The sequence below is a fragment of the Danio rerio genome, chromosome 6 (assembly GCF_049306965.1).
Source record: "Danio rerio strain Tuebingen ecotype United States chromosome 6, GRCz12tu, whole genome shotgun sequence".
Classification (NCBI taxonomy): domain Eukaryota; kingdom Metazoa; phylum Chordata; class Actinopteri; order Cypriniformes; family Danionidae; genus Danio; species Danio rerio.
This window is the reverse complement of record NC_133181.1, coordinates 4,422,365-4,442,607: the sequence shown is the minus strand read 5'-3', so window position 1 is coordinate 4,442,607 and position 20,243 is coordinate 4,422,365. Positions and strand designations below refer to the sequence as shown.

At 37.4% G+C, this 20,243-nt stretch overlaps 2 protein-coding genes across 8 annotated transcripts; both read right to left on the bottom strand.

Moving 5' to 3' along the window:
• Nucleotides 1-46: 46 nt before the first annotated feature.
• On the bottom strand, nucleotides 47-17,433 carry ssb (small RNA binding exonuclease protection factor La). Of its 6 annotated transcripts, XM_005172073.6 has the most exons (13): nucleotides 17,061-17,433; nucleotides 13,145-13,282; nucleotides 10,988-11,049; nucleotides 10,795-10,898; nucleotides 7,839-8,013; nucleotides 7,570-7,677; nucleotides 5,661-5,764; nucleotides 5,477-5,548; nucleotides 5,346-5,388; nucleotides 3,734-3,871; nucleotides 3,042-3,234; nucleotides 2,849-2,965; nucleotides 47-997 (listed from the first exon to the last, which is right to left on the bottom strand). In XM_005172073.6, the coding sequence occupies exons 3-13, from the start codon at nucleotides 11,042-11,044 to the stop codon at nucleotides 903-905; spliced, it is 1,206 nt and encodes a 401-aa protein (XP_005172130.1). In that variant the 5' UTR covers nucleotides 11,045-11,049; nucleotides 13,145-13,282; nucleotides 17,061-17,433; the 3' UTR covers nucleotides 47-902.
• On the bottom strand, nucleotides 13,227-18,030 carry phospho2 (phosphatase, orphan 2). 2 transcript variants are annotated; one of them, XM_005172076.6, is made up of 2 exons: nucleotides 17,985-18,030; nucleotides 13,227-17,865 (listed from the first exon to the last, which is right to left on the bottom strand). In XM_005172076.6, exon 2 carries the CDS (start codon nucleotides 17,857-17,859, stop codon nucleotides 17,134-17,136), a length of 726 nt encoding a protein of 241 aa, XP_005172133.2. In that variant the 5' UTR covers nucleotides 17,860-17,865; nucleotides 17,985-18,030; the 3' UTR covers nucleotides 13,227-17,133. The 2 variants fall into 2 exon arrangements, with proteins under 2 accessions (XP_005172133.2, NP_001104699.1); NM_001111229.1 differs by having other exon boundaries at nucleotides 15,618-17,860; nucleotides 17,985-17,995.
• Nucleotides 18,031-20,243: the final 2,213 nt, after the last annotated feature.

Sequence of the window (20,243 nt, the reverse complement as noted above, 5' to 3'; positions counted from 1 at the left end):
CATTAAGACATTTCCTACAGGTAAAAAAACACATCCATAATGACCGTTTGGATTTTCAAGACCTTTATTGAAATACTAAATGCGTTTAATTCATCAACACATGGCAGTAAAAAACAAAGCAAAACAAAACAACGAGTGCTTGTCAAAGCCCTGCAGGGGTAAATATGAAGCATGACGCCTAAAACAGCACTCTAGATTAAGAGACACGTTCCTGTGGCTGTGATTAAGTACAATTAAAAAAAAAAATCTTCAGTCAAAACACTAATTACTCAAAGAAAACTCCTTTGCAACCACATTTAAAAAGAAACAGCTATAACACACACTTCTGTTTGTGCAAGTGACAACCAATGGAATAATCTAGACGGCAGAAACAAAGTTTTTCATTAATGGAAAAAAGTGAAATGACAATTCAGACAACCCCAATACATTATTCTGAAGGGTTCAAATAGATCTACAGTAATACAGTATCACAAATGCTGTCAAAATCATAACTCAGCTCATTTATTGTGCTGAAAACACAGGAGTTTGCAAACTGAGTGCTCAAGGAATGAAATAACTCGATTACAGTTGTCAATAGTTCTGTAGGCGCTTCCAGCGGACTGTTTAAGCCGAATAGATTGTTAAAAATGACACATTACTAGCTGTAGAGGAGATCTTAAATCAAACCAGCAACTCTAAGTGTTTGTGTATGGCAAATAAATAAGCATCCAGGCATCCGGCATGTTTGAAAACAAAAAGAAAATCCATAAGAATGATGCATGATGCCCTTTTTAGAGAAAAGTGTGGCGTGGAGCTCTCGTGCAGCGGTTAGCCTTTGACACACAAGTAGTCTGAGAATGCATTTCTGTTGGTTTCAGGGAAAATCTACTGTACAAAAAAATAAGGCCACAACTCTTTCCCCATTAAGAACCATTCTCGCTTTTGGCTTGTTTGGAAACCGGCTCTCCGTTATCTTGTCTGTTAGACTCGAGAGGTCTCTTCTTTGTACTGGCGCTTTCTGTTGAAAGAGAAAAAAAACATTCATTTTTCAACAAAAAATGCCAAAAACACACATTTATTCATAAAACCATACATATTCCAGCTTATATAGGTCTGTAGATGATGAGAAGCCCCATTATCAGCCACAAACAAGGCAAAAAATCTTGGATTTTTTGCTTAAATACATTTAAAATGTTTTGTCACTGAGTTCTTAAGAAAAAAGACGAGGATAAAAATGCCTCCAATTTTGGAGCAACTTTTTACAAGATGTAAAATAAGTCTTTGGTGTCTCCAGAATGTGTCAGTGAAATTTATATTTACATTTACATTTATTATATCTTGTAGAAAATGTCAATTTTTAGGTCAGTTAATCAGCTGTATTTGCGCATGTGTCTTTAAATAGAAATGTGTAAAGAAAACAGAAGTGTTATTGCAGCAACCAGGGGAGGCGCGTCCATAAAGGTGACCTAGGCAGCAGTATAGAGAGGGTGTCGTCCGCGACACCTCCCTCACCACCTGTGTCACCAGTTATATTCACGCATAGGCGACAGAATAGAGAGGGCGGCGTCCGCGACACCTCCCTCAGCACCCACGCGTCCTGTTATATCCGCGCATAGGGCGGCCTCCACGACACCTCCCTCAGCACCCGCGCGTCCTCAGTTATATCCGCGCATAGGGCGGCGTCCACGACACCTCCCTCAGCACCCGCGCGTCCTCAGTTATATCCGCGCATAGGGCGGCACAATAGAGGTCCGCGACACCTCACTTCATTTTTATAACCGGTCACTTTCGTTTTCACATTGGGGTTAAGGGTGGCGTGATCGTCCTCTGCCTAGAGCAGCAGTTCAGCTTGCTCCGGCCCTGAGAGCAACACAAACAGCGCACAGAAGTATAAATGCAAGTTTGCATGCAAGGTAGGCACCGTGGGCCACACTGATCACTCGACGCTAAAGTATAAATCAGCCTTAAGAGAGTGGAGAGAAGAGGCCAGCAGCTAGCTCTTTGCAACTCACATGGTCGCCCACTGAAGCTAAGCAGGGCTGTGTCCCGTCAGCTTCTGGATGGGAGACCACATGGGAAAGCTAGGTTGCTGCCGGAAATGGCATTAGTGAAACCAGCAGGGGGCACCCGTCCTGTGGTCTCTGTGGGTCCTAATGCCCCAGTATAGTGACGTGGACGCTATACTGCTCAGTGAGCGCCGTCCTTCAGATGAGACGTTAAACCGACGTCCCGACTCTCTGTGGTCGTTAAAACGTTAAAATCCCAAATTCGCCCACTGGTCTCTGTCCATCATGGCCTCCTAACCATCCCCATATCATAATTGGCTTCATCACTGTGTCTCCTCTCCACCAATCAGCTGGTGTGGGATGAGGAGATTCCCCGATTGTGTAAAGCGCTTTGAGTGGCCAGAAAAGCGCTATATAAATGTAAGAAATTATTATTATTTTTATTATTATTATAAGGGATTTTAATTGTTGGATAATTGTTTAATGAGTGTGAATCATGACCTTCTAAAAATAAACACTGGAAAAAGTGTGAATTTTACCCATATATGCGCATTTTACTGAAAATCTTTTATACTTGTATAGCACTTTCACAATAATTATCATTCCAAAGCTTCACAAAAGTTGCACACTACATTAGCTAAAATCAGAGAAGTTAAGGGGTTGGCAATATATAAGCAGTTTCCTGCAGTTACACGGGGTCGTTCCAAAAGATATAATATTTACATGTAATAGTAACGCATGTTCAGTGAAGTGTATTTTTTACATTGTGTTTGTTGTCCTCGAATAACCCATAGTATTAAGCGGGACAAACAAGAAAATCAATCAAGAAGAAGAAAAAAAGTAAACCAGAGTGTCCCTTTTACCTTCATCTCCCTCTTCATCGCTATCAAACTTGGTCTTCTTTCCCTTGAACTGAGTGTGTTCTCGTCCTCCTCGGTCTCTGCGGCCTCCTCGTCCTCTTCCTCGACCCCTGAACCCTCCTGCAATCACAGTGTAAATGTGGTAAACAGTGGGTTTAGACCGTGGCATGTGTCTTCATGATGTCCTGTGATTTACCTCGGCCTCCTTTGCGTTTGTTTATTGACTCCTGCTGATCCTCGATGATTTTCTTCAGTGTTTCCATCTCCACGTCTCCCTCCAGAATCTCCCACTGAACGGCCTGCTCCTTCACCTTGGGATCCTCCCCGTTGAGAGCCTCTCGGACTTTCTGGAGAGCCTCTTTAGCGTTGGAGTGGAACAGGATGGTGCCCTGAGCAAAGTAATGGACGGAAGACAACTTTACAGGTGCAGTATGGGGGATTGACAACTTGTGGTTGAACTAAAGGTGCTAAAAAGGTCTTAAATTTAAGACAGTTTTTTCTTACAATTTCTGTTTTAGGAAAGGACTGAGCAAAATCTTTGTAGGTTTAATACAGAGTTCCCTAATAATAAGGCTTTATTTTTTATTATTGTGTTTATTATGTACTTTTAAAATCACAAGAAGCTTTTTAGTTCTGTAGCTGATTGTGACAAAACAAGTCTGCCTGTTCAATATAAAAAGCAAGCACTGGAGAACTGTTGCTTATTCCTGCTGTACTGTACTGAACCATGACCCCAAAGCACATACCAAACCCTGACTCCAGTGTATCGTTACACCCCTAAAATCTATATGAATCTTATTTCAAAATCATTTAAATATTAGATTACTACAGCAAGACATTTAAAATGATGTTGTCCAGACTGAATAACCACTGACTCTCAGTCCTCACCTCTTTAGCTCCTCTGGTGAAATCAATCCACTTGATTTGAGCGTGATCAGAGAAGACGGAGTGAAAATCCTCCCTTGAGGTCTGACCCAATTCACCAGAGAACTTCAGCAGGCAGCCTCTCTGCTCATTCAGGGATTTCTGGGCAAACAAAAGAGTTATATCATTGAGCAGCTTTAAAAAAATATCGTATTTTTTGTATGCATGTAAACTGTCTACACAGTTGTTAATAAAAGAAGTGCATGATAAATAAAAATAAAGCCTCTCAACAGAAAGTGTCTGCTCTGAATCACTTTAATGAATCATCATATTTCGACATCTTTTGCTTGCTACTAATATACACTATCGCTCAACAGTTTGGGGATTTTTTTTTTTCACCTTGAATTGAGCGTATCAAGAGGAAAGCGTGGAGAGCAGAGAGAGGCGAAGAATTGGCAAAAGACCTTGAGGCAGGAATCATACTCAGGTCGCCGTGAGCACCGGAGTGCATGTGTCGACGCACTAACCACTACGCCATTAGTGCCGACAAGTTTGTTGATTTTTAAATGTTTTAAAATTAGCTTCTCCTGCTCACCAAGGCTGCATTTATTTAATTAAAAATACAGTGCGTATGGTAGAATTGTGAAATGTTATTGCACTAAAGAAATTACTGTTTAAAAGTAGTTTATCATTTAATTAAAATATTTATTCCAGTGATTTTAAAGATGAAATACTCCAGTCTTCAGAGTCACATGATCCTTCAGAAATCACTCTAATAATAATAATTATTGTTACTATAATTACTGGTAATAGTAATTAAAGCAATAATGACTAAAGTAATAATTTCATTTGAAACAAGATACAATAAGTAATAAATAAATATTACATAAATAAGTATTTAACATTTTACATTTAATAAATGCCGTACCTGTAACTTCCATTTTTTCTTACTATGGATGTTAGGGGTTTTCAGCATTCTTCAAAATATCTTCTTTTGTTTTCAACAGAAGAAACTCAGTTTCATCATCAGTTGAGGGATAGTAAACAGCGCCCAAATTATGTTTAGTATTGCAAATTACGTGAACCCAAAAAATACATTAAGTGAACTATACCTTAAAGCCATAGGTCTCAAACTCAATTCCAGGAGGGCTGCAGCTCTGCAGTTTTGCTGCAACCTTGGTCAAACACAGCTGATCCAACCACTGAAGGTGTTCATGACTCCTTTGAACACCTCAGTTATTTGGATCAGCTGTGTTTGATTAGGGTTGGAGCAAAACTGTGCAGAGCTGCGGCCCTCCAGGAATTGAGGGCTGGTGTCCTGTGGATTTTAGCTCCAACCCTAATCAAACACACCTGAATAAGCTAATCAAGGTCTTACTAGGTATACTTGAAACATCCAGGCAAGAGTGTTGAGGGAGGTTGGAGCTAAACCCTGAAGGGAAACTGGCCCTCCAGGACCGAGATTGGTGACCCATGGCTTTAGGCCTTAAAATAACTAAATTGAAACTATTGCAAAATGGAATTCTGGGAAAATGACAATGTTTTCTAGTCGTACATGCATTTGAGCCTGTTATAGGGACCAACTTGTGACCGGCTCTTTGGCATAATCACATTAAGCTTCACAGCATGAACTCACCATCTCTTCTTCTTCAGCCTGTTTCTGCTTTTCCTCTTTGTCACTGAAATTCAAAGATTGAGCTATTAGAAACATTCTCCCCTCTTCTCACTTTGTTTGTAGAGCATACTACATGTAGTGTTGTGCTTTACCATTTGGCTTTAGCTTTAGATTCCACACGGTTCTGCTTCCTCTCAGCTATCTTTTTAGTAAAGTAGGCATCTCTATGGACAGAGGTTAAAGGTCAACAGTGTATTCAGAGCCATTGAGTTATTAGGTAAACACGCAGAACAGCACAAAGAGATAAACGAGAAACTGCACCGCATGAGCACTGACTTCATCATGACGATCATCTCGTTTCCTTTGAAATTTTTGATGTCGTCACGCTCGACAAAAGCCTTGGCAGCTTCTTCAGTTTCCAAAACAGCAAAGATTGATCCCTGCAGAGAACAAAAACAGTGAACTAAAAACAAAAACAAAACTAGTGTTCAAATATTGTTAAGCTACATTGGTGTTGTCACGATACTGGAATTCATTACTAATCGAATTTCATGCTAACATTTGAGCGCTGTTGAGCATGTTCTTCAAAAGCTATGATTTGCCATTGTGTTCACATGCTCAACAGAAATCACTGTGATTGGCTGTAAAGGTCATCTGTTCACCAAACTCTATATATATATATAACTTTTTAAAACTATTTTACTACTTCACCAAATGTATATAATCTATAGGTTACTACTGTGAGAAAGTATTAGCATTTGGTACATACTTCCAGCATTACCTTTGCTTGAAATGACCCGCTCTAATCCTGTTTATATGAAATAAGCTGCTGCTCCCGAGCAGGTTTGAGCTACCAGAACTGTTGCTATGACAACAACTCTCTGATCGGTTTTGAAGAACGAAACAATCCTAGATTGTGTCAAATCGTCAATAACCAAATCTAGCTAATGGAGTAATCCACGTATAAAGAACAAACTCCTAAACAATGCTTCACAACGACAACCGTAATGTAGCTCATGTTTCCATTGTCTCTGAACCACCAAACGGTCCAAACCCAGCGCATTGTATGGATGTTTACTGTGCATCTTCAGAATCATGTGTTCTCAATTAAATCACTGCGGCTTTTATTCAAGTATGTTGTTTTCTTCCAACTTAAACTGAATATTGAGTGGTTTCTATGCACATCATTACTGCATAGCAAATTAACAGTAAGGGGGCGTGGTTAAGAATACTGTTGCTAAAGCCGTCGGACTGAAGGAGCGCCACTCCAGGTCAGCCTTTGATTAAAGATTTCACCTAAAAAATATTTCAGTGGATTAACATGGAGCAGTTGTTCATCTAAAGCAGAGGTTCCCAAACTTTTTAGCTTGCGAGCCCCAAAATAACAATGCTAGTGACTCGCGATCCCCAATATCCTCTAAGGTGGTTATATATACACAGAAACCTTGCATGCAACAATTTTTCTCTTCAGTAGTTTATTGTTAAAATATGGTAATTCTTATGGTTTAATATAAAAAAACAGATTTTTGGAAATCACCAGGCGACCCCCCTTCATTGTCCCGCGACCCCTTGGGGGGTCCCAACCCCCACTTTGAAAACCACTGATCTAAAGAATAACAATGTGTGCTGTCAAAATAAACATTGTACATTTCAGAAAGAAAAATCCACTACCTTTTAGGACCTTTAAGACTCTTTCCATACATCAAGACCTCATTGTCACTTTAGGTTTCAACTGGTAACGTTGGCGACATTTTAACTTACAGTATATTCTCTAAATACTGATTGTAAGAAACTAATCCAAAACTAAAAGATGATACATATAATAAATAACAAAAAGCTAATCCAGAGGGTGGTGCCTATAGATCAGCATGAATAATAGTGTTCCCTTGGCATTTAATGTAGCATTTAAAACTTTAAGGGCCTTAAATATCCAAGTGGTGCTCAATGCAGAGCCATTTGGGCGAGCTGAGCTCCAGCGAGGGGGAGCTTGAGCTCCACTTTTTTGCACTTCTACGAGTGATGTCACTGGGGGTAGGGTTAGGGGTGGGGTTGGTGTACGCATTAAAACAGCTTACAGGAGGCAGAGCGAGAGCTCATGCTCCCCCTCGCTGGAGCTCAGCTCTGCTCAAATGGCTCTGCAGCGAGCACCCTCTCTAAATATCTCTGAATTGATTTATTAACTTTTAATATTTTTTAAGACCAGCGAACACCGTTTAAGCTCACTTAGACTCTGTTCAACTCTTACTTTGAAGGTTTTCTGGGGTCCTTTCCTCAGGTAGATGTTTTCAAATGTGCCTTTATCAGCAAGCCACTCTTTAACATCATCCAGCGTAGTTTCAAGAGGAAAGCCTTTCTGTTGAATTAAAACATTAAAAGTCACCAAACAGTGTCCCACGGTGGATCTGTCAGTTTTATAGAGCTGTTAAAATAACACTATGAGCTGTTTGTTTTAGAGCAAAGGCAGCCCAGCGAAGCAGAATGAGAAACTTAATGTCATTGTTCCTATTCGCTCACCATGTAGATGGATTTGTGTTTGAGCGCGTCCCTGTATTCCTCGTTGTTCTCAGGAAGGGGTTTGTTCGGATCTCGTCTTATTTTGGTTTTGTCTTCGCTGATCTCCAGCAGGCCTGTTTTAGACTTCAGCAGCGACTCGACAATGACTGATTCCTCTGACGTGAGACTTTTGAGTCTGTGAGGGCAGATACACGATGAGAAACAACATCCTGAGCCTTCCTTAGCTTTATGATGGAGAAATAGACCAACATTTAAAGGTCACATCAAATTAAAGTTTTTTAGATGCAAGCATCAGCATTGTTTGTTTTTATAACATCTATAAGCTAGTGCGCACCAAAACAGTGACAAAATTCACATTTAGGAGATATAAAACAGATGTAAGCTTGTGGTTTTGCCATGTCTGCCTAAATGGATCTACGGTTTTATTCATGTCATCTCATACTTCAGTTTCTCATTAAAAATTCTGACCAATCACATGCTTTCTAGTATCTGACATGTGCCACCCCCTTTAAGATGCTTCACATTTGATGTGCTTGAGCTCAACCACATTTTGGGATGAGTTTCCCAAACAACGACGCAACTCCCGACTGAACTATCATAGTACGATGCATCGTTTGGGAAAAGAACAATGTAGTGACGAGTGTTTCCCAAAACCTGTAGTTTCTCTTTCGCAGATCCATCGCTTGAACCACGTTAGTTATAACATACAACACCCATAATGATGCTCTAAACTGGGTGGAGTAACTACTTCTTTAGAGAAAAACCCCATAGTTTCTTTGTGTGAATTATATTGTTTTACACGCACACGCATTTAAATAAAATCCCATATAAGTTTTGGTAAAAACATGCACTCGCTTTCCATATTAACTGAACTATATGTAAATGGGACAAATAGGGCCTGTGTTTCCTTTACTAATATTATTGAGAAGTTAACCACTACACATTCTATTCTAAAACATATCACTTACAAAAGCTAACATGTATTCTAATATCATATATAAATCATATAAATAAATAAATGAGGCTATTTATTATAAAATGATATGTAATATTAAATAGAAATGAAAAAAAATCATACTTTAATAATAATATTAATGATGATTATGATTATTATTTAGTAGGATATTGTTTATTTATTTATTTTTTTTTAAGTCTACATTTACAATTTGACACGTGTAAACCACTGCAGAAAATTCTAACAAGCAGGCCCATGTCATATACAGTACAGATACTTAAATAATAAATAACCTACTATAAATTAAAAGAATTAACAAATGCTGTTTGTTTTTTACAAGCTTTGGAGACTTAACATAAATTCCACTTTTAAATAATAGGTCACCTATAGCTTTCATCATGAGGCTGTGTTCCAAATGACATCAATGTTTTCAAAGTGCACTGCGAAGAGAGTACAAGTGTAAACATGAAGATTGCTAAAACTGAACTGTAAAAATAGTTCAAAAGAAAAATTACACCCAAGAGTGATGACCTTAATGCTTTATTTTTAATAATTCCAACTTTAAATGTTAGATTGTTCTAAATGAATAGGGCATAGGGGGGATATGCGGGAATAGAACACAGCCAGGAACTGTTTCTATACAGCTCCAGAGGTGTGGTTGCGAGCGCTCAATTTTGCGAATGTTCGTTGGAGTGACGGATTTGGGAAACAGCAAATCAACAAACTATGTTTGTAACAACGGAAGTTGCGACCTTAATGGCTAACGATGGTTTTGGGAAACGCACCCTTGAACAGTAATAAAACTAAATATTATTGGGGTTTTTTTTTTTTTTTTTAAAGGGCCGGGGATACTCCATGTCCCACCCTCACTTCATGTTTCGGGGAAAAATCTGACATTTGCGATATGAATATAATTTTGCTAGATGATGTAAATAGCTCTATTCAGGAAGATTTCACGAGTTTAGATTGACTGGGGTGATCAAGTCTTTTTATATGCAGAAATCAGCAAAAAAATGTAATAAATGCAAGCATATATAAATATGACAGAGCAAAAATACGAGTGAAATAAACAGTGCCATATGGTTTTCTGGGAATTCTATCAGTATTCGAATACACAAACTGAACAATCAAACATAAAATAACATGGTCATCATTATATAATATCATCATATCATCTTTATCTTTTATTCTTTAACAAATAATCCTGTGGTATCCACAATAGTCACACATTGCGATATCGATGCTCAAACAATATATTGTTCAGCCCTTAAATAAATATTTAATATAATTTCCAATAAATAATTTCACTCTTAAGGGGGAACACGGTGGCTTAGTGGTTAGCACTGTCGCCTCACAGCAAGAAGGTCTCTGGTTCGAGTCCAGGCTTTGCCAGTTGGCATTTCTGTGTGGAGTTTGCATGTTCTCCCTATGTTGGTGTAGGTTTCCTCCGGGTGCCCACAGTTCAAAGACATGCACTATAGATGACTTGAATAAACTTACATGTCCATAGTGTGTGTGTGTGAATGAGTATTTCCCAATACTGGGTTGCAGCTGGAAAGGCATGCGCTGTGTAAACACATGCCCTACTAAAAAAACTGCTTAAACCAGCCTAGGCTGATTGGCTGGTTATAGCTGGTCAACCAGGCTGGTTTTAGAGGGGTTTTGGCCACTTCCAGGCTGGTTTCCAGCCAGGTCTTAGCTGGTCTGGCTGGGAGATGACCAGCTAAAAGCAGCTTGACCAACCTAGCCAAAACCAGCTTTGTCCATCTTAAACCAGGCTGGTCATGCTGATTTTAGCTGGTCATTTTCCAACTTGACAGGCTAAGAAGTGGCCAAAACCCCTCTAAAACCAGGCTGGTCAACCAGCTAAAACCAGCTCAGGCTGGTTTAAGCTGGGTTTTTTTCAGTAGGGGGATAAATTGGCGGTTCATTCCGCTGTTAAACAAAAAAGGGACTAAGCCGAAGGAAAATGAATGACTGAACTTTCACTATTAAACTTACCTATTAAATTTTAGCATGGTCTCCAGAGGGACCCATCCGTCGTCTAACTGCAGCTGCTCCTTCAGAAACTTGTCTCTTGGGAGATTATGGTCACCAAAATAATACTGAACACACAGAAATATGGACAATCATATCATTCATCTGAATTGGCGATGGGAAATCAGCATATTTTACATGATTATCATCATCTCACCTCAATCTGCTCCGCCACCTTCTTCTCCAGGGGAGACATTTCCTGATTGTCAGCCATCTTTGCTAGAATCACAACAAACTAAACATAATTAATTAATCAATTAATTAAAAAAAGGAAGTGCAGAAATGCAAGAATACAAACGGTCTCTGCTTTGAATTATTTTAAAAACGCACATCACACAAGCCATAGTATTCAAACAGAGACTGAATGCTCTGTAATATAAACTCTGTATGAACTTCTGAACCCGGAGCGAGTTTGATTTCCAAACCACGTGTGAGTACAGCAGATCTGTGCACTTTCTATTTTAGCATCCACACTTCACTGTTTAAACTCAAATGTCCAGAAATAAAGAGCGTTAAAAATAACATGCCTGCACGCTACAAATTGAGTCAAAAAAATAGTATAAATGTTGGGATAATACTCGTTTATGGAGCATGTACGCGCCACATGTCGCAGAATGACACTGAAAAAACGTCGCGCGCTCGCTCTGTCACTGTTTTCTCACTGTCCGACCTGAAATTTCAAAACATAGTAAACTCCAAAAAAGAAGTAGTGCTACAAAAATCACCATACTTACTTTATTTGCGCTCTGTTTTTGTCTGATAGCGATGAAACGCCACACTCAACGCCGAGTGAACGTGAAGTGAGGTATGCCGTCGTGGAGTTATGACATCATTTAGACCGAGTTGAGAACTATGGGAAATGTAGTTGAATCAGGACATCCACAATTTTTCAAACGGTTTCATCCTATTTCGATCAAAAATGTATGCTATTATTAAACTACATGCTAAATTAAAAGTATTTTGTATGTTTTGAATCATCAATTGCTTATTAATGAGTGAATGTGAGTGAAAATCATATAAAGATTTGAATGTGGTAGCCCACTAATGCATTTGGTCAGGACTTTTTTTTTAATAAAAAAAAAAAAAAATAGAATAAAAGACTTATGAAAACTGAGAATGGTATATATGATGTTATTATATTGACAAAACAAAAGTCTTGTAAATGTTAAAAACAGGAAACACATTTCCCTTTTTAAAATGGTTTTGACACTGATATATATATATATATATATATATATATATATATATATATATATATATATATATATATATATATATATATATATATATATATATATAAGAAATGTGTAACTTTTTTAAATGATCATTTCTTTTTTAGAAAAGTTTAACAATGTGAACAAATTAATTTGAGTGTCAATGGAATTTTTGACTTTATATTTAATACAGTTGGACAAAATATTATAATATTTAAAAAAAAGACTTAATATAATGATGAAGGTGAATGTGCATTTTCATTCACCCATGTAACATCACTTTATTTTAAATAATTTGTTTGAATATTTCAAAAATACTTAGTTTAAATAGATATTTTATTAAACTACTTTACCCAACCCTTTGAGTTAAGTATTATCATTTACTAATAATTCACATATTACAAGTAATGTTTTTCTTATAGCTCAAGAGGTTTGAGAGGCCAGGGATAGTTCACCCAAAGATTAGTTTGTGCTCTATTTTATCCGATAGCAATGAAACAGCTCACTCAACACCATGTGAACGTGAAGTGAGGTCTGCCGTCGCGTAGTTATGACATCATTCAAAGACTGAGTGGAGGATTCTGGGAAATGAAGTTTTATCACGACATTCACAATTTTTCAAACTGTTTCATCATAATCGGATCAAAGATGTATGCTATTTTCGCATTAGAGAGTTAGAACGTGACGACTGAATATTAAACTAAAAGCATTTTGTATGTTTTGAATCATCGATTGCTTAATAATGAGTGAATGTGAGTGAAAATCATATAAAGATTTGAATGTGGTAGCCCACTAATGCATTTGGCCAGGAATTATAAAAATTGAGAATCGTATATATGATGGAATTATTGACAAAATAAAAGTCTAAAAAGTGTTAAAAACAGAGAAAACACAACATTTCTCCTTTTAAATTCAGTTTTGACATTAATATATATATATATATATATATATATATATATATATATATATATATATATATATATATATATATATATATATATATATATAGATATATATATATATATATATATATATATATATATATGCATGAACTACCCCCTTTAATACCATTCGACTCCACAAAGTGCTGGATCACTCACCATAACTTCATTAGTGCTTCGCTGAATTACAGTGTAGCCGTCCACTCCTATTACACCTCCAGTCAGACAACAAGAGACAGGCCATAATTCAGTGGTTATTTTATTCCTTTTCAATAGGACACTAAACATGTGCATGGCCTGTGTGCAGATAGTACAAAGGACACAAGATCTGTCGTAAACATTAACAGGAACAAGCTCTGGTTTAGGAGAACGCGCCTCATGTAACTGCATTTTCCTGACAGATGTAAATCCTCAACACCTGACAGTTCTCCGTTCATCTCTGAGTAAATATTCAGGTTCAATCAGGAACAAACATTCACAACACTGTTTATCTAAATCGAGCACGTCTCACCCAAAAACTGCTATCAGCAGCACAGCACGGGTTACGACCGCTCGGATGGCTTTTAAACATCTCTTGCACAAGAGTCTCTGTTGAACATTTAGTTGGGGAAAAAGGTATAACGGGGACATGATTCATTTCTATAGGCTTGCTCTATATATTAGATATTTGTATTTACATATTAGAGTATTTTCATTTCATATTAGTAGCAAATCGCAGTGTTAAAGGCCTTCAGGGCTGCATTTCTTCTTATAACGCGACAATATGTAGGCATATTAAAGGGATTTCTTTGTTAATCATGCAGATTTGAACAAATAAATATTTAGCCAGCATGTTAAAACATTAACATTTTGTTCGTTTCAAGATTACGCAGCAAACCTCAGTGGATTATATATTGAGCACCTCTCACTGGTAAATAGATGTGATACAAATCTAAAGTGAGCTTATTTGACAATTTAATAAATTTAAAGGGCACCTATTTCACCCTTTTTTAAAATTTAAGGTAAGTTTCATGTGTCTCCAGAATGTGTCTGTATAGTTTCAGCTTAAAACACCAATCAGATTATTCATTATAGCTTCCTGAAGTTTGCAATTTCAGCTCTGAACATCTCGTAGCTGTTTTTGTTGCCTGTGCCTTTAATGCTGGTTTTCCCCGCCCACCGCTCCCACGTGCCTATCAGAGTGTGTCTCGATCTCCGGCTGTGATAAACAGCACAGTGACAAGCAGATCTCACGTAATGTTTCTTAGAATAACTACGGTAAGAACTTTCCCAATGATTATTTGTTGTATTTGTTGTGGAGTTAATTCAAGCCTTTCTGTAATTATAATCACACACAATGTTGTTAAGCACACAGCTCATGCGTTTAACTTTGAACTGTTTTTGCATGGCAAATGTGACAAGATACAGGTTAATATCTACTGCTGTACATATCTATTATGTTAATGTACAAAATTTAACGTCCACAAACCAGGATTGAAGCGTCTTCTTTTATAATTGTACTGACACTATGCGGCTGTGGTGATAAAGATGGTAAAATTGCTGTAATTCATTACAAACATGCACTGTATTAAAACGCTTTTAACTTGTGAAACTCATTCCTGATCACATTTGATAATGATTGATGATCACAGAAAGCTGAACAGATCTTTTAATCCCAAATGCTTTGCGCACGTCCTGTCTTGTTGATATGATTATACGCGTTACTATGTTAATATGAGGCTGTCAATCAAATCCGTGGGCGGGGAAACCACACTCCTATGTCACGTTGTGGTCTGCCTCAAAATGGGAGGGATCTAGATCCTATTTTAACATTAGGAAATTAAAAAAAAGAGACTTGTTGTGTTAATATCACACTAAACCTATACTCAGTTCTGTCCAAACAGCTTACTAAAGATGCTATTCATAATAGGTGCCCTTTAAATCCTTTTAGTTTATTTTAAAATATTCCAGACGAATTGCATATAGTCATATTGAATGTAAATTCTCATATATATATAACACTTTACAATTAATTCTCATTCGTTTAAACATTATTTAATGAAGAAATCGTGAATAATGCCTCTGTGGCATTTATTAATCTGTTATAAACTCAACAATTACTTTTTAGTCATTTAAGCTTTTTTAAATTAAGAGTCAGCATTAGTTGTGCTATGAAAACACAGCTGTGTAAACATGATTCTTTTATATTAGTCAATGCATTCAATGAAGGAAACCTTATTGTAAATTATTAAAAATATACAGATATTCTCATGTTATATTAACGAGTTCATTTGAGGATGGATTATATATACAGTTGAAGTCAGAATTATTAGCCCCCCTGTTTATTTTTTCCCCAATTTCTGTTTAACATAGAGATTTCATCAACACATTTTTAAACATAATAGTTTTAATAACTCATTTCTAATAACTGGTTTATTTTATCTTTGTCATGATGACAGTAAATAATATTTGACTTGATATTTTTCAAGACACTTCTATACAGCTTAAAGTGACATTTAAAGGCTTATAAAGGTTAATTAGGTTAACTAGGCAGGTTATTGTAATTAGGCAAGTTATTGTATAACGATGGTTTGTTCTGTTGACTATCAGGGGAAAATAGCTTAAAGGGGCTTATAATTTTGACCCTAAAATGTTTTTTTTTTTTTTTTTTTATATTAAAAACTGCTTTTATTTGAGCTGAAATAAAACAAATAAGACTTTTTCCAGAAGAAAAAATATAATCATATATCAAAAATAGAAACATACTGTGAAAATGTCCTTGCTCTGTTAAACATCATTTGGGAAATATTTAAAAAAGAGAAATAAGTTCAAAAGGGAGGCTAATAATTCTGACTTCAACTGTATATATAAATCTCACAAAATTATTAATCTGTTATAATCTCAACATTTACATATGTTTTTAAGATCGAGAGTGGTGTTTGTCAGCAATAGTGAATGCAAAGTAGGGTTGTCGCTATACCATTAGTTAATCTTACGATACTAAACCAGCTAAAGTATCACAATACCAAGTTGTATTGCGATACCGTAATTCATAACTGAAATTATAAAGAAAATGACAAGAAATATCTTTTTTTATGTTATAATAGGCTTACTTGAATTTGATGCATGATTCCCTTAAGAACAAAAAGTATTATCTGCACCTCACTTACAACAAAAAATACATTAAAATAAAGATACAAATTATACCAAATGAAATTTGTTACAAAAAAAGAGCATTTTTCCAACAAAATTAGGCCAAATGAAGTGGTCAAAAATTGTTTCCTGTTGCTATTTTGGGTTTTCATCTATATATTTTTTTCAGTCTTATCAGGTAACAATCCAAAGTAATTCAAAATTTCCCTTTGTGAGTCTTTCTTTTAAAGAGAGTCGCGGTTGAAGTAGCTACTAAATCATATTAACAGGAACAGAAATGAACAGATGTGCGTTCGAACTGATGTGTTAGAAAACATGCAATACGCTACCATAAAAGGCGCCAATTCTACAGTTTTGCAACCTTAAAGGGCTCCACAGACTATAAAAATAAAGTGGTCTATTGTTGCGCAAACGAGTGATCTTTTTAGTGTCTTTTCCACATGCAACGTTATTAATTGTAGATAAACTATTAATCACGATACCACCTTTCGCAAACTACAGTAGCATCGCCAGTATTTTGGAGCCATAGTATCGCGATACTACCATAGTTCTACCGGTAAACCGTGCAACCCAAATGCAAAGTAGGAGAGTTGATTACATATTAGTGAATGCATTCAATGAAGGAGAGACCTTATTGTAAAGTGTTACCAATATACAGACATTACTTTATACTCAAGTAATTTTATCAAGTAGTTTGAGGATGAATTTATATATAATCTATATATAAATCCATACGTTTATATGTAAATCTATCTCACAAAAATATGAATCTGTTATAATCTCAACATTTACATATGTTTTTTTTAAAGATCAACATTAGTTAATGCACAGTGAAGTAGCATTTGTAAAGGTTAATAATTGCTGATAATTGTTTACATATTAGTGAATGCATTCAATGAAGACCTCATTGTAAAGCGTTACGTTACCAAAACACCCAAGTTACCTAATCAAGTTGTTTGACGGACGCTTTCAATAATCGTGTCGGAATCTCACGATATTGCTCATAACACTATATATCACTCAATTAGAGCTCTTAATTCCTGAAGGATTTCTTTGGCACTAGTCCAGGGCATAATTTTGGCCCTGAGCTCGTTTGAACCCTCAGAAATGCCTTTGCGCAACAGTTTCTCCAGGGTGAATCCTTTCCTTGGCATTGCAATGTCGCCCTCTGTCAGCTCTTTAACAGGGCAAAAGTCGTTTCCTCCGTCTCCTATATAGCAAATCCGCTCATAACGCAGGCCATCTTTCGCCCGGTTCTCCGTGAAATCCCGCAGCACCCTTCTCTTGCACAGGTTTACCGGACACTCTTTACAGGCATGCGCGTGGAAGCAGCGCAAGCTCACGTACCCGCGCGCATCGATGTTCGCGGGGTTGCTGAAGACGTCATCTACTGCGGATTTCAACCCCGACGCCTGCAAAGCCCAGTCTATGAATAAAGTGTTCGAGTCGGAGATGATAATGCAGTCGATGTGCTTCTTATTCTCGGATATGAAGGTCAGGAGCTCGGTCATGCCGTCGGTGAACGGGATGCTCTCCATGACCGCGCGCATGTGCTCCGGCCGGACGGACTGGTCTCCGATGTAGGTCAACACTCGACCCATATATTCGGTCCACCTGCCCCTCTGGTAGGACTTCTCCAGCCAGTCCGGTAACTTCTGGTCGGGGGTGCAGCGGATCACCCAAGTGTCGCTGTTTTCATCCACTATAGTGTGATCGAAGTCGAACACTACTAAGGTCTTCATTCTGCACTGGAAATAACAACACAATAATCATCATGACACGACAGTTTAATGTTTACATGTAATACTTAATTCTTAGCTAGTCAAAGAATGAGAATTGAGTTTAAGCAAATTAGATATGTACCGACCTGAAGCGGCAGCCCGACCGAATTACCTAATTCCGTTAACGATTCTGAGTCAGACACTTGCTTACAACACAAAGCGTGATTAATCCCCGCCTGTTTAGAGCTGCGGCTTGCCAGTGATAGGCTACAGCCCACGTCACTCAAAAGTCTTGTGACGATGTGATTGGTCGCTGCAATCGTATGGACGGGAATCGTTCTTGCTTGCTTTCTGTTTCTTTATAGTCATTCAATACATAAGGCGAGTAGTTCAGAACTTGATCTGAGAAGTATGAATTCTGTTCATATCTTAAATTAAAAACGCACTCATTCATTGTAAGTGTTTAAGAACAGATTGATTGCAAGATACAACGCTTATTTGCTGACATGAATAGTGTAATAAATACTGATAGATATGACCTCACTTCCTCATTTAAGCAATGTAACAGTTACATCAACAGTTGTTTTTGTATTATATCTGAAAAGTAAAAGAGATGAACGAGGCATTGTATAATTAAATATGCACCGATTTGAATAAATTACACAAATCTGAACACTGGATAAAGCTATCTACAAAAAAAAAAAAAAAAAAAACATTAAAATGAAGCAAGATTTATTAAAAAAAATACATATATACAACAAGCATCGTTCATCAACCCATAAAACTGTCAGCAACGAGATACAAACTCAAGATTTTAGAAATAAAACATTGACCTTTCTGGTAAACGACAAAAACACCTGTAAAATGGAGATTTCTGGCTCAGTGCACTGAAAGATATGCTCATTTTAAGAGATGTATTACAAAAGTAATGGGCGGCACTGTGGCACAGCGGGTAGCACTGTCGCCTCACAGTAAGAAGATCACTGGTTTGGGCCCTGACTGGGTCAGCTGGAGTTTCTGTGTGGAGTTCGCATGTTCTCCCCGTGTTGGCGTGGGTTTCTTCCGGTTGCTCCGGTTCCCCCCACAAGCCCAAAGTCATGGCTATAAGGGAATTTGGTAAACTAAATTGGCCGTAGTGTACGTCCATATCCTCCAGGTTTAGGGTTGAGCATTGGGCTAACGGCCCATCTTTTTTTTGTGATCAAATTTTTATTTAATGGTTGAAAATAATCTAGCAAACATAGTTATAGACAAGGACACCTGGCTAAAACTGCATTTTCTGTTAGTACCTGCACCCCACTCACCCCTGGCGAAAATAAAAATTAACAAAAAATGAAATAAATCAGAGAAAAAAAATGAGAGAGAATAATAATAATAATAATAATAATAGTAAGGAACGGTATAATAAATAAATACAAAAATAAATAAATCAACCTCTGCATTTAACTTCTTACAAGAACACTTTTAACAAAGGTAGATACATCAGACTTTTACCCATAGGTTATACCCATACAAAAAAAAAATCATGATAGCATGTCTTTTATGTTAGTTATTGCACATTTCCATGAAGTTATAGTTTTTGTAGAGGCGCCATGCATCCTTGCCAAAGACAGTTCCATATGTGCGTTGTCTAAGAACATATACATCCAATGATTCCGGTCCAGTGTGGAGGCTGCCAACATAAACTAACGACCCATCTTATAAAATTAGATGTTACGAAACATCAACATAGTGCGATGTTGATTTCAATTTCGATGTAAATGGCCCTAGAAGCAAGTAAATATTACAAAAATAGGCTCAAATCCATTATTTAGGTCATGAAATTAGTATTAATTAATCCAAACCAAGCAAAAGAAGTAAAGTTTATTTATAAACTAATTTGGAGAGGATGATGTGCTTATAATGCCGGTCCCGCATTATTCAATCCATGATTGACCAAGCAGACGATTCCTAAGCCACTATAAGTACCCTCAGTTCCATATAACAGCCATCTTCATTTTGAAGAATCCCCCCTTTCACCCCTACTCCTTTCCTAGATGGGTGGCACGGTGGCCAAGTGGTTAGCACGTGTTGCCACATTGCAAGAACGCCGCTGGTTCTAGTCCTTACCAAGCCAACTGACATTTCTGTGTGGAGTTTACACGCTCTCCCCATGCTCATGTGGGTTTTCCCCGGGTTCACCGATTTCCTTCAACCATCCAAAAACATGCGACTTAAGTTAAATGACTAATCCAAATTGGCACCATAGACATGCTCCTAATAAATAGTTATCTCCAAAGAGCAATGACTCTCTGTTCATTAGCTACTAGAGCAGGGAAGTTCTCCAGATCTACCTGAGCTCAAACACCCCTCTCGCCTTTTAAACGGGAGGGAGCTTATTAGCTCAGGGCCCTCTCCCGGGACAG